Source organism: Schistocerca serialis, chromosome 9, assembly GCF_023864345.2.
Source record: "Schistocerca serialis cubense isolate TAMUIC-IGC-003099 chromosome 9, iqSchSeri2.2, whole genome shotgun sequence".
Taxonomy (NCBI): Eukaryota; Metazoa; Arthropoda; class Insecta; order Orthoptera; family Acrididae; genus Schistocerca; species Schistocerca serialis.
The window spans coordinates 386,890,034-386,915,004 of record NC_064646.1 but is presented as its reverse complement, the minus strand read 5'-3'; the positions used below and the strand labels follow the sequence as shown (position 1 = coordinate 386,915,004).

The 24,971-nt window shown below is 40.5% G+C and overlaps 1 protein-coding gene across 3 annotated transcripts in view; it reads left to right on the top strand.

The window, feature by feature from the left end:
- The window catches only part of LOC126418649 (histone-lysine N-methyltransferase SETD1B), a 168,558-nt gene that overhangs the window by 49,826 nt on the left and 93,761 nt on the right, over positions 1–24,971 (top strand). For all 3 annotated transcript variants that reach the window (XM_050085523.1, XM_050085521.1, XM_050085522.1), the window contains one exon: positions 18,976–19,153. In XM_050085523.1, the coding sequence (XP_049941480.1) occupies positions 18,976–19,153 (178 nt within the window). The remainder of the gene's footprint in view (positions 1–18,975; positions 19,154–24,971) is intronic.

Here is a 24,971-nt window from a genome sequence, read left to right as displayed (position 1 = left end):
CCAAATTGACACAATTCCAAATCAGTCAATGGTATTTTTTCCACACCAATCTCTTACAGCAGTCGTTCCTTCACTGCTGTTTTTGGGGGTCGGGTCACCCGGTGCTACTAATCGTCTGGGTGTGGACATTTTTGGTTGCCTGCATTTATCAGTGCAGGATGTAGTACAGGTGGTGTCGATATCCTCAACAGATGCCATTCTCGCCCCATTACTCAGCAAATGCGAAACGTTCTCATCCTCTACACCAGGGGTGAAGGGTTTCACCGCGCATGTTCAGCTTCTTCCCTCTGCTGTTCATCATTTTTTGTAAGGCCTGCCTGGTCCCTTTTGCTGTCAGAGGCAGGCTCCAGGTGGAACCTCGCCACTTACAAGACAGAGGCATCCTTTCTCCCGTTGCAAGCAGTTGTTGGGTGACACCTATCGTGTTAGTCTAGAAGCTGATTGGTGCTTTACGCATCTGTGGTGATTTTAAGGTCACAGTCAATTCTCAGTCCGTCATCGGTCCCTATGCTGTCCCATTGGTGGATGATGTACTCTCATGCTTTGCGGTCTCGACTGTTTTTGCTAAAATTGATTTGTGCGATGCTTATTTGCAGCTGCTGTTGGAGGAGGAATCGTAGCAGATCCTAGTCATCAATACCCCGTGTGGCCTTTTCCGGTACAGCTGCCTCCCATTTGGCATTGCCAGTGCCTTCGCCATTTTCCAATGTTGTTTGGAACACCTCAAATGCCAGGTGCCCAGGATGGCCAATTATGTGGACGATGTCATCGTTGGTGGCCAGTCTGTGGTGGACCTCGTGGACAGGGTGGATCGGCTGTTTCAGGTTTTTTGTAAGACTAACTTGCGTTCCCGGGAAGAAAAGTGTGACTTTTTTTTGCGCGAGAGGTCAGCTATCTCGGTTTCACGACTGATGCCTGCGGCCTACACGCCTCTAAGGAGTATGTCGAGGTGATTCAAAACCTGCCTCCTGCCACCAACATGAAACAACTGCAATCCATCCTCGGTCAAATAAACAACTATCAGCATTTCATACTCCATGCCGCTGAGATGTTGCCGTCCCTGACCGGGTTATTGCGCAAGGATGCACGTTGGGTTTGGAACACGGCGTGTGAGCAGGCTTTCACAGGTCTCAAGTCAGCTCTCTCTTGTCCTCCTTGTCTGGCCGCTTACTATCCTCCCTTGTCCCTCACCGTCATCGCTGATGCCTCGGACTATGGCCTGAGTGCGGTCCTCCTGCAAGTGGTAGATGGCGTTTAGAGGCCGGTGGCTTTTGCATCCAAACAATTGACCGATGCTCAAACCAAGTATAGTAAAATTGAAAAGGAAACTTTAGCGGTGGTTTTCGCCCTGATGAAATTCTACAATTTCGTGTATGATCATCATTTCACGCTGCAGACTGACCACAAACCTTTGGTTTCTTTGTTGCGACTGGGTGCTACTGTGCCCACACTGATGGCATGCTACCTCCAGCGTTGGGTGCTCTTCCTAGCGACGTTCGACTTTGATATTGTGTGTTGCACTTCTCAATGGCACACAAATGCTAATTTTCTGTCCTGGCTGCCTGCTGGGGTGGACTGTGAGTTTGACGCCTCCCTCTTGATTTGGTTCCTCCATGTGGAACTGGATGTGGACGCAGCTCTGGATGTGCTTCCATGGGATGCCGCTGCATTCGGGTGGGCCACCACTCAGGATCAGACGCTGCAAGCTCTCTGCCGCCAAATCACTGCGGGTTGGCCAACTAGCCGTCGTAATGTCCACAATGCAGAGGTCCAGCATTTTTGGGATCCTTGGCATAGTCTCCTTTTCTGCAGTGGCATCATCCTTTTGCATAGTGATTCTGACGTTCCCTGGGTGGTCATACCACATTTGTTGCACTGCCATGCCCTCGACCTTTTCTATGCAGGCCATTGAGGCATTGTCCTCACCAAACAGTCGGCCTGCCAACAGCTTTATTGGCGTGGTTTGGATAGAGACATTGTGCCCCTCGTGTCAGCCTACACCATGTGCCAACACGTCAGGCAGCATTCCCACACCAGTATTTTTCATGGCGAATGCAGCTGCTCCATGGGAACATCTCCATTTGGATTTTGCAGGGCCGTTCCATGGTTCCCAGTGGCTCAGACTGATAGACTCCGGGTTGGAATAACCTTATGTCTCCTGCATGATGAAGACCACTTCTTCAGAGACTATCAAAATTATCCGAAGCCTCTTTGCTGTTGAGACCCTGCCCAACATGATTGTTATGGATAACAGTCCACAATTTACTTTGACCGAGTTGAAGCAATTCTGTGCTGCCAATGGAATTTCCCTCGTCCATACTGCCCCATTTCACCTTGCATCAAATGGCTGGGTGGAATGTTTTTTGCGGACGTTCAAGGCCCAGCTCGATAAGCTGCTGAACTATTACCTGCTGGAGGAGGCTGTGCTTCTTTTTTTGGCTACATACCGTGCCGCCCCCATGCTCGTAAAAATCCACAGGAGATACTTCATGGTTCACCTTTCCGATCTCCCTTATCTGTCCTGGTGCCTGAGGCTTCTCACCCTCCCACCCAGACGCCTGCACACTCCTTTCGCGTCGGGCAGGAGGTCTGGACGCGGACCTTCTCTCATCCACGGGTGCGCTGGGCGCCTGCGATCATCACAGAGCTCTGTGACCAAGTGATGGCGTGTCTCCTATGGGCCAAAGGTCCTGCCGCCTGCCGGCACCTCAACCAGCTTCGCCCCTGTCTGGTGGGCCAGGATGGTCAGGTGAAGCTGCCAGTGCTTGTTGCTGACCGCCATGTGGTGGAACCTCCGTTTCCGCCTCTGCCTCAGCTGCTGTCTCCACCGCCAGCTGCCCGTGCCGCATTTCCGCTGCCCGCCCCTGCCAGTCACAAATCTATGGTCGTCGACCAGGATGCCCACCTACTCCTATGGATTTTTGTGGTGCTGTGCATTTTTTTTTTCCCAGGGGGAGAAATGTCGTAGCGACCCCTTGTTGTTAGAGGGCCCGCACAACTGACACGCAAGATGGCTTGCCGACCCCCTTCAGGAGCGCTGAGAGAAACATCACCAGTGGACAGAAACAATAACAGACTTTCAAAATAAACATGGAACTACTTTGCTAGACAACATGTGAGAGTGTTCCACCAATTGGAACTCATATAACTCGTGTAGCACTCCGCCAACCTGGCTTTATGAAGACTCCCAGACTGTCAGAACAGCAGTGTTGACCAACCTATAGGAACAGCTCCGGCCAGTATTTACGTCAGCCCTAGCGTTGTACTCACTAGCTGTAGCATTGTAGTATCACATTGTATTTTGTAGTGTAGATTTTGGTCAGTATTTTCTTTCATTGTCTTGTATCTTGTCTGGTTTGCCACCACAAGAGTTGTGAGTTTTTTTTCTGTTTGTTCCTGCGTTTAACACTTAATGTATGCCAAGAAGGTGTTTTCTTTGATTATAATGAAGTGTGTTCAAATTGACTGGTAGTTCTTTCCTGCCAACTGCAGGACACTACAAATCTAGTGATATTGTTGCTACACTGGACTGTTCCTGGTAAAAAAGAGGCTATACATTGCTGAATGGAGTTGCACTGTTTCCTCTACAGATACAGGCAAGGTACTGGACTATAAATGTCTGACAAAGCAGCTGTCATGGTTGTGCCAGTAAGGTAAATAAACACAAATGTGACAAAAATATCGAAGGTTTCAATGGTTGTATGGAAAGCAAGGGAGCAGTCTCTGTTTTAAATAGGTTAATAGCTAGAGGTGCTGTGTGATACACTCAGTACTTCAGTGATGGTAACTCTAAAGGCTTCAATAGTCTTGTGGTTGTAAACCATTTGGTGAAACAGAAATTTAAAAGATGGAATTTGTGGGACATGTGCAGAAGAGGATGGGCTAAGACTCAAGAAACTCTCCCATCAGAGTGTTTTTTCTTGTCATGTTCTTGCAGAGTAATTGATGGAGGAGGCAGACTCACTAAATCAGAAATAGGAAACCTCACAGAATATTATGTGCTAGTTGTTAGGAGACACAGTGAAAATGTCTGTGCGATGAGAAAAGCAACTTGGCCGACATTTTTTCACAGAAATCCACTGATGAGCATCCACAGTGTGGCCCTTGCCCAAAAGGAAACACTTCTAATGCAAGTATAATAGATGTGAAACAAATGAACAAAAACCTACACATGTGCAACCCATGCCAGAAACTGTTGTGTTGGACCCAATATATTGAAATCTGATTATAAACTCCTTGAAAAATGTTTTCCTGGCATAACAGAGGATCTGAGTGAAAACTTTAGTAGTTCCATTTGGGAACACTTGCCAAAATCTGTTTTTATTGGCGTGTGAGCTTTGCAGATTTGTGTCATGATTACCATAATATGCTTTAGTGATGGAGTAACATGCAGATTAAAAACCATGAGAAGGCTAAGCGTCAAAACTTGGGACAACATACACTAATGCAGAAAAAATATCTCAGCACCAAGGAAGAGCAGTGCAATGTAAACAAAAGTTGGTAGGCATATTTCTACATCTGAAACATGATGTCTGTTCAAAATTCACACCTGTTGCATAAGAGTAGCAAGAGTAGTGACACTGTGAGGATGCAAATCAAGCTTCCTTTAAATACGTGCTGTAACAGTCGTGAGCATTAGTTACCTTTTGAGTTTCGATATGGTGATTTGAAGTTAATCATGAATACCTTTAAGTTACAAAGACACCATTATCAACACCTCACTGAGTTGAATGAGGTCATGTAGTAGGGCTATGAGAACCTGGATGTTCCATCTGCGATCTTGCAGAAAAATTCTACAGGAGTGTAACTTCTGTCCATGATTGTTGGCAGCGCTGGTCATGAACACGTACAGTTTCAAGAAGACTGGGCTCCAGACGGCTACATGGCACTACCGAAAGGGAAGACCATTGCGTTCAGTGTGCTCCTACTACAGGAGCAATATGAACAGCAGTTGGCACCACAGTGACCCAACAAACTGTTACAAATTGTTTACTTCATGGATAGCTGCGAGCCAGATGCCCTGTAGCATGCATTTCACTGACTCGACACCATCTGCAACTGCGACTTCAGTTGTGTCAAGCGGGAGATCATCGGAAGGCAGGGTGGTGGTCTGTTGTGTTTTCTGATGCAAGCTGGTTCTGCCTTGGTGCCAGTGATGGCCATGTGTTGGTCAGGAGGAGGCAAGTTGAGGGCCTGCTGGTTGCAGTGTGCTAGACAATGTTATCAGTGTGCTAGACACACTGGAGCCACACCTGGAAGTATGGTCTGGGATGTGATTTTTTATGATGGCAGGAGCTCTCCCGTGGTTATCCCATGTACCCTGATGGCAAATTTGTATGTCAATCTGGTGATTTGGCCTTTTGTACTGCCGTTTGTGAAAAACATTGCAGGGGGTGTTTTCCAACAGGATAGCACTTGACCAGAGACCACTGTTGTAACCAGTCGTGCTCTACAGGGTGTTGACATGTTGGCTTGAACTGCTCAATCATCAGATCTGTCTCCAGTGAAGCATATATGGGACACCATCGGGCAATAATTCCAAAATAATCCACGAACAGCATTAGTTGTCCCTGTATTGACTGACCAGGTGGAACAGGCATGGAACTCCATCCCACAAAGTAACATGTGGCAACTGTGCAACACAATGCATACACATTTGCATGCTTGCATTCAACATTCTTGTGGTTACACAGCCTATTAATGTAGCAGCATTTTACATTCACAGTGGCTTATCTCACACTTACATTAACCTTTAATCTTGCAATGTTACCTAGACAAATGTGTTCCCAAAATTTCATTAGACTACATTAATTATTTTGTGGTGTTGCAGTTCTTTTTCTATCAGTGTATATAGTGGGCCTCTACAAGTGCACAGACAACATGTCTCTGAAGCTGAAAAAGCTGCTAGAAGCTTAACAAAGGAGGCCAGAATGAAAAAGAAAAGGAAGAAAACTAACGAAGATGAATAGGTCACTCAGAATCAGCACAATTATGGAGCTGGAATGTTTTGACTTACTATCATTCAGAAGAAAATAACATGCAAATCTTTAGTTTCAATTTTGTCTAATCAAAGTTTTTGCATATGTACGTATCATTATCTCATCCAGTATTAAAGCTACAAAAACAAAATTTTACAGAGTAATAATACAGTGCTTGCCTACACAGTGAACCACATCATTCAACAGTGTATTAAATATTTTGAGATGGAGCATGTCATATGTTCTTAAATTATTTGAAGAAAAAATTGACTTCTAAAAAACAATTTTCAAAAAATCACAAAACAACAAATTGTTAAATATTTGAAGTTTACTGTTTCAACAAGTTAATAACTAAAAGAATAAAATTTGTATTGACTTATTATTTTCAATAGTGTGGAAGTGGAGTGCACCTAAAGTAAAAAATTACACGTAATTCAGTATGTAAAATAAAAATCTATATTCACTTCACCATATATTCCACAGTTTTTAAATTTTTTTCATGTAGAGGTCACAGTATATTAATTATTTGATTAAAGTTTCATTCTAGTATTTATTAAAGTTTTTTTTTAGTTATTAAATTTCAAAATACTAGTAAAAACTACAAACCATAATGTCCAAAGTCCCCTTAAATGGGTTAGCAAATAGAGAATTTGAAAAGAGAAATGGGTAGTTTGAATAGAAATGTAGTAAGTGTGTGTGAAATGTGGTAGCAAGAAGAACAGGACCTGTGATCCATTGAGTACAGGGTTATAAATACAAAATCAAATAGCAGTAATGTGGGAATAGGTCTAATAAAGAATAATAAAATATGTTAACTGAATCTTCCATCGTTTGTTGGTAGAACAACATTATAATAAATGGAACACTAGTTTTGCTTTTGTTCTACTGTTAATATTCAATAGCAAAGATAAGACCCAGTTATTAGCTAGCATAGAGTATACAAAATTATCTGTTCTGGTTGTGACATGTTCTACATTGGTCAGTCAGGTGGAGACATACAACTAGGCTGGCTGAACATGAACACAGCTGGAGGTTGCAGAGCTCTGACTACACATTTGCTGAGCACGTACTGCGTGAGGGCCACAACTACCAGTCAGAGTCCCGTGTCCTCCACTTAGCAAAGGCCCTGGAAACTAACAAACATTTAGCTCACAGTCCAGATCTAATATTAAATGACCAGAAATAGCTCAATAATTCCCCTCTTCTAAACTTCACATAATCCTCTCAAGTTTTCTATACTTCCCACATTGTCTATTCATAGAGTTCTTTTATTTTACAAACTGCCTGTTAGCTTCTGTCTTGGGTTCTTTGGCTGACGTTTGAATGCCTAGCATTGCTAAGGATTCACTCTCTGTTGCTTGTGGTGGAGTGGAGCTGAGCTTTTGGCCACAGGCTATATGTACCTGGTGTGCCAACATCCAAGGGCTTCTCCACAGTCATTTCCAGTGTGGTTCTCTTGCTACTCGCAACGGTCGTCCACTGCAGCATGGGAAGCCCGGATCAGTTTAACTTGAGGCTTTCTTCTTTCTTGTTGAATCTATTATAGTGTTCATGTATTTCTATAACTTATCTGAACAAGCAAGTATGATAGTTCTTCTCTACAACCAGAACTTCTGTGTCAGTGAGTTTTATTATGGGGTCAGTTTCGTACAGTGTGTGCTCTGCCACAGCCGACTTCTACACCTGCCCCAACCTGCAATGTCTCTTATGTTCTGTGATCCTGGTGTTGATTGATTATCCTGTCATTCCAACATAAACTTTTCTGCATGTGCATGGTATGAAGTATATTTGTGACGTTGCAAATGCGGACCCTTTTGTCCTTTGCTGATCTGAGGCACTCTTTGATCATCTTTGTTGGTTTGTAAATACGCAATATATGGCTGATTTTGTCTGTCGCTTGGGAATGTATGGCAGGAGGGCCGTACCCGAAATTTCTTTTTCTGATTCGTCACTTTGCTGAGTGTTTGGCTGTGTTACACTTCTAATATAACTTGTGGGGTACCAATTGCTCCTCAAAACACGTGTTGTATTTTGTGTCTGAGGTGCTGCGGCTCACGTATTTGTCTTGCTGGCATTATGACTGTATTATTCATGCCTCTTTTCTGGCTTGGGTGGTGATATCATAGTTTGTGTAGGTATCAGTCCGTGTGTGTTGGTTTTCGGTACACAGTGTGTCCCAGGTTTTCACCATCCCTTGTGCTTCAGTCTAAGGATGTAACTTCTTTTCCAATGTCGTTTATAAACATTGTAGCTTCTTTAGCAGCAATAGCCAGTAAATGTCTGACAAAGGTCTTGTAAGACAAAAACTGGCTAACACAATAAACTAATACTGTAGAACAAAAGCAAACTAGCACCTTTCATTTATTAGTAATAAAATAGCAATGTGGGTAAACTACTAGAACAGCACACTTATCACATTGAGGCAGACACACCAAGAGTAGTTCAGATTTGTAAGTTTGCTCTCACTACAGGTGACAAAGAGATTGAAAGACTGTTTGATGAGTTTAAAGGTATGATGAGTTACAATAAATTATTCACTTCATTAAGGTAGATAAAAGTTTAATTGTGGTGAGTAACAGGCATTCAGTAGAAAATGAAGAGAAGAAAAAGTATCAGGAGAACATGGACTGTGGGAAGCAATGAAAGGGAAAGCTGCTGGGCAGAATTTTGCACAGTGCATACTTTAGTCATTGGGAACATTAGGTTTAAGAATGATGAAAGAACATGCAGGAGCGATCTGGAGACACCCAGTGGTAAGACAAAGATGTCAAAACTAAACTTTAAACTGCAAAATATTACCAAGTGCAGATGTGGACTGTGACCATAACTTATTGATTGTGAAAAAAGGATTAAAACTAAAGAAACTGCAGAAAGCTGGGAAATTAAGGCTGTAAGAACTGGATGAATTGTAAGAATAATCGGTTGTGAAGAATTTTGAAGACAGCATTAGTTAATGACTGAAATGGGGGAAATGAGTACAATGGAAGATACAGTGAGATGAAATGGTGAATTTAACAAAGGATCAAATAAGCAAAAAGAGAATGCCCAATAGAAATCCTTGGGTAAGGGATATTTTGAGGGGGGAAAGGGGGGAAATATAAAAACACAGCAAATGAAGCAGGTAAAAGGGAAAGGCTAAATGTAAGACTGTAGAAGCATGTACATTTAGGGGGAAAGATAGATGCCACCTATAGGAAAATTAAGACACATTTGGAGAAAAGAAAAGCAATTGTGTGACTATCAACAGCTCAGGTGGCAAGCTAGTACTAAGCGAAGAAGAAAGAATTAAAAGGTGGCTATGCAAGGGAAATGAACTTGAAGATAACATTATAGAAAGGGAAGAGGAAGCAAATAAAGATGAGATGGAAGGTAAGGTATTGCTAGATGAAATTGATAGAGCACTTGAAGACTGAAGTCAAAATACACCCAGGATAGAAATTGTTTTCTCAAAATCATTGCAATTGTTGGAAGAGCCAACCATGACAAATGCACCTCATGTAGGAGATATGTTATGCATATACCTCTACATCTATACTCTGCAAACTAATGTGAAATGCATGGCTGAGGTACTTTTCAATGTGACTAGTTATTAGGGCTTCTTCCTGTTCCATTCAACCATGGAATGTGGGAAGAGTAGTTTCTTAAATGCCTCTGTGCAAGCTCTGATTAGTTTAATGTTATCTTTGCGACTCTTACGAGTGTGATACATATGTGTGTTGTATAATCTGTCATTTCTCAATTAAATCTAATTCTTGAAACTTGGTAAGTACACTTTCACAGTGTAATTTAGGTCTACTTTTAAGCGTTGCCAGTTCAGGTTTTTCAACGTCTCCACAATGCCCACCCATGGCTCAAAGAAACCTGTTACCGTTCACAATGCTCTTCATGATGTACTTTCAATATCCATTGTTTGCTCCATCCAGTGCCAAGTGTCTTGTACGCAATCTCATTTGTAAATTGATTGCATTTTCTTAGTATTCTACCAATGAATTGAAGCTAATAGTATTCTACCAATGAATTGAAGCTAACACTTACTTTACTATGAGGACTGAGCCTATTTGATCTTACCATTCCATATCCCTACAAAATGTATCATTCAGATATCTGTATGAATTGATTGATTTTAGTTGTGACAATTCAACCTTTTTTCATTTGTGAGATGCACAACTTTACATTTCTGCATATATAAAGCAAATTACCAACCTTTGCGCCACTTTGAAATCTAATCTATATCTAACTGAATATTATGTGCAGTTTTGTAAGACAGTACTTCATTATAGATAACTGCACCATCTTTGAGAAGTCTGAGGTTATATGAAAAGTCTTCAAGGTCATTAATATACGAAATGAGCACTAAAGATCACAACACATTTCCCATTGTCATGCCTTAAGTTACATCTACATTTAGCAATGCCTCTGCATTCAAGAGAACATGCTGAGTTCTCCCTACCAAAAAATCCTTAATCCAGTCACAAACTTCACCTCACACCCTGTGTAATTGTACTTTTGTTAATAAGTGTAGGTGTGGTACCGAGTCAAATACTCCTTGGAAACTGAGAAATACTGCATCTACCTAAAGCCTGGATCCATGGCTTTCAGAATGACATGTGTGAAAAGCAAGAGTGAGGTTTGCATGACTGATGTTTTCGGGATCTGCAGTGACTGGTAATGAAGAGTTCATTCTGCTTGAGGCACGTTGCTGCATTTGGACTTGGAATATGTTCTGAGATTCTTTAACAAGTTAATGTCAAGGCTATTGGATGATGGCTTAGTGAATCACTCTTGCTTTACTTTTTTTAGATGGTAGCAGCCTGCGCTTCCTATTAAATAGGGGGTGCAGTTTTTGTGTGAGGGATCTACGGCATATTTTGGTTAAAAGAAGAGCTAACTCGGCTGCAAATTCTTTATAGAATCTCAAAGGTGTTCTGCCACACCCTGAATCTTTGTTCTGTGTAATCAGTTTCAGCAGTTTCACAACCCCACTGCCACTAAAATCATTCGTATTTGCAATGGTGCTGGAATTAAATTGAGCTATACCCTAGATATTCCCTTTGTAAAGGGTTATTTGAAAAGTATTTCTGCACTTCTACTTTTCCTTTGCTATCCTTTGTTTCAATTCATGTGTTATCCATGAGTGTCTGTATACCAATTTTGTAACTACTAACAGCCTTTACTGATGACCAGAATTTTTTTTAGGGCTTATGAGAAATCTGTTGATAGTATTCTGCTACAGTAATCATTAAATTCCGCCTCTGTAGCTCAGTGGTCAGCATATCTGTCATTATACAGAGGACCTGGGTTCGATTCCCAGTACTGCCAGGGATTGTTTCTTAAGACGGGAATGGAACGGGGTGCACTCAGAGAAATAGTGGCTACAAGATCAAGAAAGCTGACAACTACTGGAAGAGTGGTGTGCTGACCACGCCCCTCCAAACGCAGGCAAATGCTGCTATTGGTAGAGGATGACACGGTGGTTTATCGGGCCCAATTGGCCCATCTGGAACAGAACACGGAGATTCCCTTTACTTTACAGTAGTCACTGAAGGCTTATGTCTTGCCCTCTCAACTGCCAAATGTATCTTTCAGTGTCTCTCTGTCTATACTCCTATGCTTTGTTTTGCACATATTATACAATATTGTCTTTTTCCTTGTAAGTTTCATTTTAGTGATTTATACTGTGGACAGTCCTTGCATCATAAACTCTTATACTAGGTACATATCTGCGCAGTGAATGATACCTATACTTCTAAATTTGAGCCATAGTTCTTCTATTTACTCCTACGCAGAGCCAACTGTTTCAAGTTCCTCATTGAAATATGACACTACTGCCTTATCTAGTTCACTGAAAATATATCTCTTTCTATTGTTTTAGATGCCCTTTGTACTGTGTAATCATTGTTGCTATATCTACCTCATTGTCACTGACAGCAGTTTCAGCATAGGCATCCTCCAAGAGGTCATGTCTATTTGTTGTCATTAGATCAAATATATCTTCGTCATCAGTGGGCTTCCGAACTATTTGTTCTAGATAGTTTTCAGAGAACTCATTTAGAACTATTTCGCAAGGTGTCTTGTCACACCCAAAACTTACAAAATTTTAATTATTCCAATTGATTATTTGATGATTAAAGTCTTGATAATGAAACTATGATAGGGGAACATATATACTATTGAATTGAGGTTTACTCTAATGTTTTCAGTTATGTGTGGGGATGAGTCTGATGTTTGATAGAAGAATTCAGTTATAAGTTTTTGCCCACCCTTGATACTGAGTCTTGCCCAAACAGTCTTGCATGCAGCTTCAAATTCTATGCTGGTTGATTTAAATCTAATGTCAGCCACAACAAATGCACCATTTCTGTTTCCCTTTAGCCTGTCCTTCTGAAATAAACTTAAATTTTCTGTAAAAAATCTCACTGCCACCAATTTGTGGTTTTAGCCAACTTTCTATGCCTCGTATTGTAAGAGCTCCATTGCTTTTTAAGGGAACTTCAAACACTGGCACTTTGTTGTGAGTGTTTTGACAGTTAATCACTTGGACTGTAATACTCTTACCCATGGGATGCATTTCTTTGGATCTTGGGGTCTCTTTAAACTATTGTTACTTGGGCTGGCTGGAGAGTTGCCCAACCTATGTGCCCTCACACACAGTCAGCTACCTGGTGAACAGCATCTGGTGTGTAGTACATATTTGACCCATTCAGAGGACCCTACAATTCTCCACCCTGTGGAGCTTGTCACTGAATCTTCGAAGTCTTTGATTCAGGCTTCCTCTTGACTCTGAACTAGATGACCAGTTCTGGGGTTATTGCTGTAAGCCATGAGCTTTGTTTGAACTGCATTATCAAGATTGATCTTTTCAATTTTTTCTGCTAGTCACTGAAATCAGTCAAGTATGATCTTGAAGCCCAGATGACAGGCATCATTTGTTCCAGTGTGCACCACATTCTTTAGCTGACTGGCAACATGTTCTGTCAGTGGCTGCTGGAACAGCCACTTCAACCTGCTGACTGAGGCCTCCTGATACACATATTGAGTGGACATGGTGATCCTTCGTATTACTTGCTGCCACTTCTATAAGGGATACTATTATTTGCCTTATGTTTGAACTGCTGACGATTAATAGACACCTTGCCTTTTGTGTTTGCCTCTCTTTGACGTGGAAGAAAGCATGTTTCCTGACAGGTGAAATGAGTATCATTGGCTCAGATTCAGTTATGAAATCATTGATTGGAGGATTGGGTGTAACCTTGAGTTTGCCTTTGTTGTTGTTTCCCCTCTACAGGACCTCTATACCTGCCACTGATGTCCTACTCACAGTCAAGTTGTCGAGTGTTAAGGAGAGTATATATGAGAGAGGATATTACTTGAGGTACTTTAGGTACCTGCGGTACTTGTGTCTTGATAGCCCTCACAATGCACTCAGTCAAATCAGCTTCTAGTTGTGTGGTAATAGTTAGGAAGATTTCCAGCTGTTTTCGAACAGCAAATAACTCGTCCCATTCCTGAGAAAAGCATTCATAGTGAGGCTGCGTTGTTGTAGAGAACAGTAAACAAATAACTTTAAGTTTGATTATTCTTTCTTAATTTTCTAGATCTATTTTTCCACATGTATTGTGAGTTTCCTTTAAGAACTGAAGTCATTAATGCCTAACAAAGACATTTCTATTATGATAACAGAAAAACCTTATGTAAGAGACAGATTTCCTGAAACTATTTGAGTTGTGTTTTCTTTCGATTCATGGTCACTAAAATTCACATAAAAAAGTCAGATAGCAAAAATTTACAATAAATGGTGAGAGTATGAACTCCCATTGATCGGTATAATATACGCTACAGTAACTAATTCACAACCACCTATTTACTGTGATATATGTTATGTGCAACACTTGTAACTTAAAAAAGTCTAAGAAAATATACACTTATTCTACAATGTGAAATGAATAGATTGCTACTCCCTAAGGATTTTCCAGTGTTTGATTTTGTGTACATGTATTTACATAGATATACACTGAAATTTGGTATGATCAATCCTCTCTTTGTTTTCCACAGTGACACTGCTACCCAAATTATATAAATCACAGATGTAGATTAAAACTTAGCTGGTTTTGTGACAACTGTACTAGTGTACCAAAGATTAACACCATAGCATCAGTGTATCTCAGTAAGAACAACAAATATTGTGGACCACAACAAAGCACACGTACCACATGTAGTGACAAACAATGCAATATGATAATATGCTATATGCCAGGCTTTACTAGAGGAACATTGACAAAAATAGAACAATGGTAATTGTAGTCAAATAAAATTGGGCGATGCTGAGGTAGTTATAAATGATACACTAAAAGTAGCAGATGGGTTTCGATATTTGGGCAGCAAAATAAATAATGGTGGCTGAAATAAAAAGGATATATAATATGCAATGTGGCAGTAGCAAGAAAAGCATTACTGGAAAACAGAAATTTATTAACACTGAATATAAATTTAAATGTTCAGAGGTCTTTTGTGAAGGTATTTGTCTGGAGTGTAGCCTTGTACGGGAGTGAAACATAGATGGTAACTGTTCAGACAAAAAGCTTTTGAAATGGGGCGCTTCACAGAAATGTAGAAGATTAGATAAAATAGCTAAAGAGGAGATACTGAATTGAATTGAGTTGTGAGGCACACTAAAAGAAGGCTTTGGTTGACAGGACACATTCTGAAGCATTAGGGGAGAGTCAGTGTGATAATGGAGGAAAGAGAGGATATGGATGGATGGAAAGGGGGGGGGGGGGGGGGCGGTGGGCGTAGTAGAGGGAGATCATGGTTTGAACTCAGTTAACAAGTCCAAATAGATGTTGGTTGCAGTAATTGTGCAGAGACGAAGAAACTGGCACAGGATAGTCTAGTGTGAATAGCTGCAGCCTTTGGACTGGGGACTACAAAATCACTGTGGCCATTCAGCCAGATAAAGATACTTTTATTGGCTTTGCCAGACTTACATACTGAACAGAATGTACGGTTCAGTTAGTGAGGCTGCGGTATGCTCTACTGCCATTGTATGTTTTTCATAGAATAAAAAATATGGCGAAAAGGGACAAAGTAGGGATTCCATAGAGGCTAAAAAGTATGTCATATCTGTTATTATTACTGTTATTGTTATTATTGGTGTTATTTTCTGGCTAGATTAGTATTCTTCTAATTTCTGTGCAATTAGCCAAACACAAATTTTTGAGTGTTTGGAAGATGAAAAGAAAATTATTAAGCAGAATTTTTTCTTGTGAAGTTACATTTGCTAATTAAAGCAATTATTTAATAAACTGAAATATGTGTGCATATAACACTTACTTATATTTCACAAAACAGCATAATTTACATCTACAACTACATGGATACTCTGCAAGCCACGGAATGGTGCATGGCAAAGGGTACTCTGTACCACTAGTAGTCTTTTCCTTTCCTGATCTATTTGTAAATAGAACGAGGGAAAAAAAACTGTCTGTATGCATCCATATGAGCCCTAATTTTTTATATCTTATCTTTTATGGTCCTTAGGCACAACGTATGTCGTAGAATCGTTCAGCAGTCAGCTTCAAATGCTAGATCTCTAAATTTTCTCAATAGTGTTTCTCGAAAAGAATGCCCCCTGCCTTCAGGGATTCCCATTAGAGTTCCCTAAGCATCTCTATAACACATTGTTCAAACCTACAGTAACAAATCTAGCAGCCCACCTCTGAACTGCTTCGATGTCTTCCTTCAATCCAACCTGGTATGGATCCCAAACACTTGAGCAGTACCAGTGTCCTATATGCAGTTTCCTTTACAGGGGAAACACTCTTTCTTAAAATTTTCCCAGAAAACAGAAGTCGACCATTCACCTTCCCTACCACTGTTCTCACATGCTCGTTCCATTTTGTACCACTTTGCAGTGTTATGCCCAGATATTTAAATAACTTGACTATGTCAAGCAGGACACTAGTATTACACTATCTGAACATTACAGTTTGTTCTTCCTACTCATCGTCATCATAGTCTGCAGCTCGTGGTATTCCTCTGGATCACAGGGTCCTGAGTTCGATTCCAGGCCGGGTTGAGGATTTTTTTCTGTCGGAGGGGGGGGGGGGGGTGTTTATGTTGTCATCATCATCATCATCATTATTCATGACAGTGGCTAGATTGGACTGTGTAAAATTTGGACTGTGTCAAAATTGGGAGTTTGTATGGGTGCTGATAACCGCACAGTTGAGCGCCCCACAAACCGATCATCATCATCATCATCATCATCATCATCTCATCCTCATCTACTTACATTTTTCCACATTTAGAGCTAGCTGCCATTCATCACACCAATAGAAATTTTGTCTAAATTGTTTTGTATCTTCCTGCAGTTACTCAGCTTCAACCCCTTACCATACACCACAGGACAATCAGCAAATACTGGGGTGCTAATAGCCTTAGGACGTATTTCCTAAGAAGGATTTAAGTGGCCAAAATTGTGAGCAGTATTAAAACAGTAACTCAAATTAATTGCAATCTTTAGAAAGTAAAATGAAGGAAGCAAGGGGCATTATGGCAAAGCTGTACACATGATGAGAATTGCACATTTTTACATTTTTATGTATCTGCTGTTCTCATTTCCTACCAATATTGGTCTCCATCCTTTATAATAACCTGACCAATATTGACATCAAGCCTTTTCTTTTGCACTGACCTGCTTGCTGTTGTAGTGTTATTTTGTAAATTTCTATTGATTAGCAGAAGAAAACTATGCAATTGAACGCAATATTCAGAATTACATTACATTTGGGACCCCCATCAGATCGGATTAAAGAAAGTCATTGAGGAAATTTAGAGGTGAATCACTTGATTTGTTACTGGTAGGTTCGATCAACATGCAAGTATTATGGATATGCTTTGTGGACTGAAATGGGAAACCCTGGAGGGAAGGCGGCATTCTTGTTGGGAAACACAATTGAGAAAGTTTATGGAACCATCATTTAAAGCTGACTGCAGAACGTTTTTACTGCCATTAGTGTACATTTTGCTTAAGGGCCACGAAGATAAGAGAATTTAGAGCTCGTATGGAAGCATATGGACTTCCCTCTCTCTGTTTGTGGGAAGAACAGGAAAGGAAATGACTAGTAGTGGGCACCAGGTACCCTCTGCCATGCAACATAATGTGAAAATAAAATAAGGGATGATTTCACTTCAAACTGTCCATCATATAATCGACAGAGCTATGGGATCCACTGCCAGTAAATGCTGAATACCTGGTTGAAATTTTCCTCTTTTAAAGGAATGATTTCTGAAGCACAATAAAGACTAGTTATAGATCCAAGCACAATAAAGACTAGTTATAGATACTGAAATGACTTACAATTAAGTGTAATGTCTGCGCACTGGAGTCAGTCTGCACCACTTTTCAGTCAGGGACAGCTAAAATGTGCATTTAGTGACGTGTTTTTTTTATGCGCTTTAGGGAGTGCCAGTTGTCAGACACATTGGTGTGTAGTGTGTGAATAGTTGTGTGTTGTTAATTGGCTGTAAGCTGTGTGCCAACTATATTTTGAATTTTGATAGTAAGTGAGAAACATTCTCGATATATCTGGGCAGCAGCTTTTGGACATATATAATATCCTCATAATGCAAAGATATTTAACCTTTATGTAAAATGAAAAAGATGGAAAGGGCAAAGAAAAAGTCTTCCTCGAGGTATATTTATGCTGTAGCCTTGCTGCTCACTGTGAGTAATTACCATGCGGCTGTTGACATAGCGAGCAGAGTGGCAGTAGAGTGAAACATGGCATTGCTGGAGTGGCCTTGAAGCAGCCAATCACAGATAAAGTTTCAGGACATGTGGCGATGTCGCAGTGCGAAACACAATCTAGCTTGATATCATTCTGTCATGAGGATCATAGCAAGTAGTGGGGAAAGCAGTGATGGTGTAGGTTAAATGAGCTGGTAAGGTCATGTCAGTGAGCAGTGAGGTGGTAGCATAAACACATCCTTTCTGCAGGTTTCATGATAGAAAAAGCTACATAAAAATTGCTGCATTCATATGTTTCTGTTGTCTTGGGCATGCGTTTTGGAAGTATTTATATTGTGCTATTCTTTTTACCAGAAGACGCACCACACAGGTACTAAATTCCTGTATTTCAAAATTAAAGGTTTGTTTTGATCCTCCAGTTAAAAAAATAACCAGTTTCAGGAACTATTTTCTCTTGGATTTGGTTATAATAAATGCTGTCTTGGTTTCCAGACTTTGTCGTAAAATATGTATTCAGTTGACACAATGGGAATATAAACACATGGTATGCAGTTGCTTTAGTAATAGGATGATTCTTATATCTCTTCGTAAATAATTGTAGCATTGGAAAACATGGGAAATGTTACAAATAGTGCTTGTTCAGTCTGTGCACTTTTTCCTCTGCCGCCCGTCTAGCCATGAATTGATGGAAGTCTGTGGGAAATAGTGTATCTGCATCGATGCCACATATCCCTGGGGCCAAATAAAAAGACAGCATAATATCAGCCACAACCTCATTGTTGAATATCAGAGTGTATGATTGCAGATGTATACATTCTAGCTCATTGTAAATTGACTTTCATTTTTAAGGCAAATCAGCTTTTATTTCACCAGAGGAGAGTTTAAATTTTGTGTGTATAAAGTTAAAAACTCTGGTAACATTTTACTTATTGGCAGCTGTGTGTAAACAAGGTGCATGCTACACATCCATTACTATTTCTCCTGTCATACTGTCAGCGTGGTAGAAAACTCGATCTCTCTATTACCTGCATCCCCTGCCTCCAACCATAAATAAAGTAGGAGAAAAGTCGGTTTCGAATAATGTTAAAAATGGAAGAAAGACCTCTAAAATAGGAGATAAATGTTTCAACTGTCCTTGTATCTACTCGCAAATTGATTACTTCATTTCTTTAAGGAGAAACATTTTTCTATTTATATTTGTTTTATATGATTGCATCAACATGCCTTCTTTCATTGTGTTTAATGCAGGTGCAGAAATTTGGCGTTGTGGAAGAATTGTTCATCTACTACCACCCTGTCACGAACAAACACCTTGGTTTAGCACGTGTCGTGTTTGAGTCTGTTAAGTCAGCAAAGAGTTGTGTAGAGAAGCTGAACAATACTTCAGTGATGGGAAAAGTTCTTAGGGTGTTCCTTGATGCATTTGGTAAGTTCAAAATATGCTACTTTGAACAAAACTGTTTTTAGATGTACTCACAAATTATTTACATGTGTTTAGTGTTGTGTCATATGTCAAGGAGTAACAATGGCTCCTCTCTCTCTCTCTCTCTCTCTCTCTCTCTCTCTCTCTCTCTCTCTCTCTCTGGCACGGGGGGAGTGTTAGAATAAGAGTGTTAGAATAGTATTATGCATTCTTAAAGAGCAGCTGTAAATTAAGTGCAGAGTGACCAATGAAAATCACCCACTTAAATATTAGTTTGTATGGTCAGAAGTAAAAAATGAGGTGTGGATGGAAACAATGGTAAGTGAATGATATCAAATTTGAAACTTCCACAGTGTACAGGTTCTTTCAGCAAACTGTTGGATTTCTGCAACTTGCTGCCATGGTATTGCAGCGCAGAGTCTTCTGATGATCTTCACATGAATACAGATGAAAATGCAGTGAACTCTCATTTTGAAGACCCTGCCAGCACATGCTTGATGTACACAGTTGTCATAGCACGTGGGCTGTGTGAGTGTATATGCTACGTGCCCTCCATGTTGAAAGCTTTCCTCACTGAAATTGGATCAGTCATCTTCACATGGTAAAATCACAGAATGATGCCAGCTATGAAGAGCATGAAGTTCTTTTTCACAGGATTCCATGTAGAATTTAACTGAAAGCCACTACCTCAATCGAGAAGAGGCTCAGACAGTCATATATCCACTGATTCGTTAATAATGGAACTCCGAAAGTTTGATGTATGGGCAGTAATTTTTGTTTCATTGTATTCTATCAAATGACCATAATAATACAGTGTTTGGTGATAGTGAACTCACTTTCTTGGAAGAGGTGTCTATGCTGTTGATGTTCCACAATGCAATCCTGTACAGCAGGCTGTTCCAGCTCGTGGGCTCCGCTGTGAGCCGCGGAGCGCTCCCTGCTCCAGGGAGCCGCGTTGCTCGCTGTGACCAGTCAAGTGGGCCGGCACGTGGCACGGCTGGCTGAGGCAGGCGGCAAGGCAAGGGTTTTGATGTGCCAGCTGCGTCTTACAAGATCGAAAACCTCACACTCTTAGCTGCTAAGACGTGGCGACGTGCTACACCACGAAATACGATCTTCAGGAAATAAATAAGAAACAAATGTTTTACAAGATATTGCATACTAAATTTATTGGGCCTGTGTAGTTTGAAATTTTCTTTTCATTGCAAGATTGGAAATATCAGGCGTCAAAGTGTTCGCAGCGTTAATGCGGAGGATGGCCTTCATTGTTGCATCCTGAAGAAGCGATCGTTCCTTACTTTATAACTTTTTTCATTGCTCAGAAAAGCTGCTCACATCAAAACGTAAATCCAAACATGCACATGATCTGAGCGGCATTGTTGTGAGGTTTGGGAAATGTTTTTTCTGTAATGAACACTACCATCGTGACAAATACAACTTGATGTAGTACCTCTCTTTCAACAAAGTTGAATTTTGCAAATCAATAATCTCCAATTGAAGCGACGATGACAAGTCATCGGTGGAAACTGAAAAAGGAGTGCTGAATACCTTAAGTTCCATTTCCAAACTAGTGAGGTCTCGGAATCGTGTTTCAAACGACGTGATGAGCTGCTTTAACTTTGCTTGGTAATCGCGGAAAGTAGTACCATCAGGTAGTTTTAAAGAAGCAAAATGATTGAAGAACGTTAGATGTCCATTACTCATCTGTCTCTCAAATAAATGTAACTTTTCCATGAACACTTTGATCTGGTCGTGCATGTCAGGATTAGCTGCCCTTTGCCCTGCAATGACAGATTTAAATTATTCAGATGCATAGTTATGTCAGCTACGAACGCCAGGTCTGATATCCATTTTATATCTTTCAGACAACGCATTTCTTCCCCTTTCATTTCGAGAAAATGGGTATTTCCTCACTAATGGCAAAGAAAACATCAAGAACTTTTCCCCGACTCAGCCAACGAACTGTACTGTGGTAAGATATATCCCCATACTCCGCTTCCACATCTTTCAGGAATCCTTTGACGACGCACAAAATTCACACAGTTCACGACATCTTTCATTACGCCACCTAGCTCTACTGTTTCAGCACACAGTGCCTCTTGGTGCATTACAGAACACGAACTATGTTGCATGTTTTGATACCCTCCGAATTATGAACCCGTTTTTAAACATACGTCTACTGGTATGTCGTTCTTAAGCCTGGCTACCAGTTCTCTGCGTGCAACGCCTTCTACCTGACTGTATTTAATTCTGTATATTGTACCTCTTCGCAGAATTAAATACTTTACAAAACACTGCGGTCGACCATCCCTCTCAATGAATAGAAAGGTATCCTCCAATAGAGGTACAGAGCTCCCGCGGCTAGTCATAGCTGTCATTGAGCACGGATTATTACGGCTGCATGCGGCCAGGGGGCAGTGAGTTCGCTTTCCCCCTCCACGCGGGCTCCGAGCTGCCGCAGTGAGCGCTCCGGAGCGCTCCGGCTCCCTGGAGCTCGGTTGGAACAGCCTGCTGTACAGTGTGCTCATATGTGTCGTGTGCCCTACTTATGATGTAGTGTGTTCGCATGGAATCCTGTGAATACCTGCCTTGTTCAGTTCGGTTGCATTTCAGAGATCCCAAAAGTGCTGAGAGTTTGGAAGGAGGATGAAAGATTGCTTTAATCTTATTTATTCTTGATAGTCTGCCTATTTTTGTGGAAACAGGCGTAGTAGACAGTAGATACGTGGGGGAAGGCAGGCATTCAGAATGTAGCGGTCAAGCATTTCCCTTATATGTAGGTCTGCAAACTGAAGTCAGGTGAGGTCCCTCTCTCTTTGCTCATTCTGTTAAAAGAAGAAACTACAGAGTGCTTAACATAGTTATACTGAACATTTCACAGCATGCGTTACGAATCACTAGCAACACAGTGCGCAGGCATGCCAGTGTGTGTTGCTTTTCCACAAAGTGGTTTAACACTGTGTGGAATACAGGTATGTATCACTAACAATACTATTGCAAGAAACAACATGGGCAAATTCTGTGGAAATCTCAGTATACTGTTCTACACTGATGGAGAGTGAAATTGATTTTTAGTCATCCTGTATGGCAGCTGTAGCATTCTTCTGGAAGAGGCACCTTCCCCTACGAGTGCTGCTCCCTTTTGCAGTTTACAGACGGACTATACATAGCCAGTATTTCCTGTACAAACCTCTTATGTGAGTAGACAAAATAACTTTACTGCGTTTGTGTTTGTATAGGACAGTGGTCACCAAACTTGTGAAGCTTCTGAGCTACCATACCATTTTTAAGTCCTGTTGTGAGTATATATAAGACAGAAATAAAAACTTCTTTAAAAAATATTACATTTGTATATTGCCTTTAAACTTATATTTCTAGTAAATATGAAATGATTTTTAATTAAACTGTATATAATAAAAAGAAATTGAAATTCAGTTGTATATAAAAAAGAAATTGAAGTGCAGATAGTAATAAATTACAAACGTAAGAATAGATTCTTACCAACTTCAGTTCCAGCTTCACTGCAGCATTGTCTTCTTGAAAATGGAAATACTCCATGAGATGAGTAAAGAACTCTTCAGCATCAGCATCTACAAAAGCCAATTTGATAAACTGTGCAATAGCTGAAATGCTTTTTATATCTTGAAATGGTTTGTTGAGTTGGCTTCTCAAATCTGAAAGAATTTCAACATATTGTTTGCATTTATAAGAAGGTCTGAAAGTGTCTTGCTTGTCAAGGGTTTGTCTCAAACATGCAAAATGTTTGTATTCAAATCGGCTGAGATCCCCTCCCGCATCGGATGAGCAGTCCTCAACAATCAGTCTTTCCTTCTCATGCTGTGTGGTGAGTCTCCCCTGACTCGCGGCTCTGGGTGACTTTCCTGAAATCTACCACTTTTCCTAGACGTCTCCAGTCCTTTTCCTTCATCCTTCTTACTTCCCCTTCAACCCTTCTGCCTGAAAAAGGAGCCACTTGCTCTGAAAGCTTACCAATCACAACTGTCTTTTATGAGTATGTTCTGCCGCTACTTGGTGAGTAGATTGTTTATCTATCCAATGAAATTATTTTGTCAATAATTGATTGTTTTCATTGTGGTATTAGCCCATGTGGCCATCATTCCTTCTTACGTAACCCTCTTGTCAGTCTTTGTTATCATGTGTCCTGTTCAAACTGTCATCTGTTTTCTACTGTACGTGCTGATCTGCTCTTTTTTCTTCACCAAGATTAATCAACACTTTGCCCTTACATCTTTCTTAGTATTGATTTCCATGCTCGTAGATGGGTCCATTTTTATTTGCATATAACAATTCTGTTATTTATGAATTTGCCTGTAACGGTTTACAGTTCAATATCTGCGTGGCCTTCTTCTGATTGTCTTTCACTAATTTATTCACAAATTTGACAGCTATTTTCTTTTCCACCATCCACTTATCTTGTTTATAGATAATTCTTTCACATTTTTGTTCATTCATTTTTCAGCAAAACACTCTGATCAACCTTTGTTGCCATCTCTTACCTCACTTTAATCACCAAACTAAGTAGTTTACATTTTCTCCTATGACTATCACTTTCTGTTTACCCAGTGTTTAAAAATTTTGTCAGATTTCATGACTTTTCCAGTCGATTTTTTCATTTTATTTTTCAATCATTTTTTTCTTATCATATAGATCACCCACTCATTATTTCTTGTTAATGATTTTCAGACAATTTTTTTGATTTTTCAGAATTTTTCCTTATTTTTTTCCTTGATTTTCTTCTGTTTTTCTATTTTTTCCATCCTCAGCTTATTTATTATTTTTTGTGCCACTCCCACGATTTCTAACTCTCCAAGCTGTCCTCTATTGCCATGATGAATTCCATCTCGTATTACATCTGTTCTTTTTGAAAACATGCTTTTGCACTATCAAAACTAAGTTCCCACATTCTGTTTCTTGAAACCTGCTTGTCCCTTGGAGTTACTCCAAAATGTCTAAAATTGAAAGTCCCTGTTTCTGGATGTAATCGTAATCTACACCAGGCTCTTTTTACAGTTTCAAATACAGCAATCTCTTACTCTTACCCAGCTAATCTGTGACCTGTATTCCTCATTAGCCAATTTCCACTCTACCAGACTTCTCTCCTACAAAATCTTGCAGTTATCTGCCCCTCACGTTTCCTTGAATGGCATCATCCACTAAACCAACTTCAAACTGCAACAACGTGCCAGACTTCACCTCCAAAAGCAAACTTCCTGAACAATGGCATTGCCCTTCCTGTCCCTCTGCAACTCCTGAAAGAGCCACACCATCAACCATCAGTCCTCTCCTATAGACAGAACTTGGCCAACCTCCTTAACATCCAATAGTCTTCACCACTGCCTTCCAGACCAAGAATAACCCATAATCACAAGAACCAGTTAAAACAGTTAAGTGTCCTTAACCTCTCATCTAAAGCACTCTCTCCTGCTGAATTATCTGTACTATCTAAGCATCTCACTTTCACCCTAAACCTGCATTTGACCATGCTGCTTTGGTGAAGGACCTACTTTCCTTCACATGTAATATCCATTGGAAATATCACTTTGCAACCACATTCCAAAACCTTTAAACAGGAAACCTGACATTGGACCCTGCCTTGAACAGTTCAGACCATGCTCTCAACTTGATCTGCCACCATTATCACAAAAGTGTCCCTTACAAGCTTTCCAAGAGTCCCTGACATCCAGCATTGCTTTGCAACCCTTTCTCAGATCCCTTCAACATGCCCCTAACCTGTCCTCTGCAGAACCCCAGGCTCTATAATCATTTAAAGCTGATAACTCTATATTATCCTCCCAGCAGT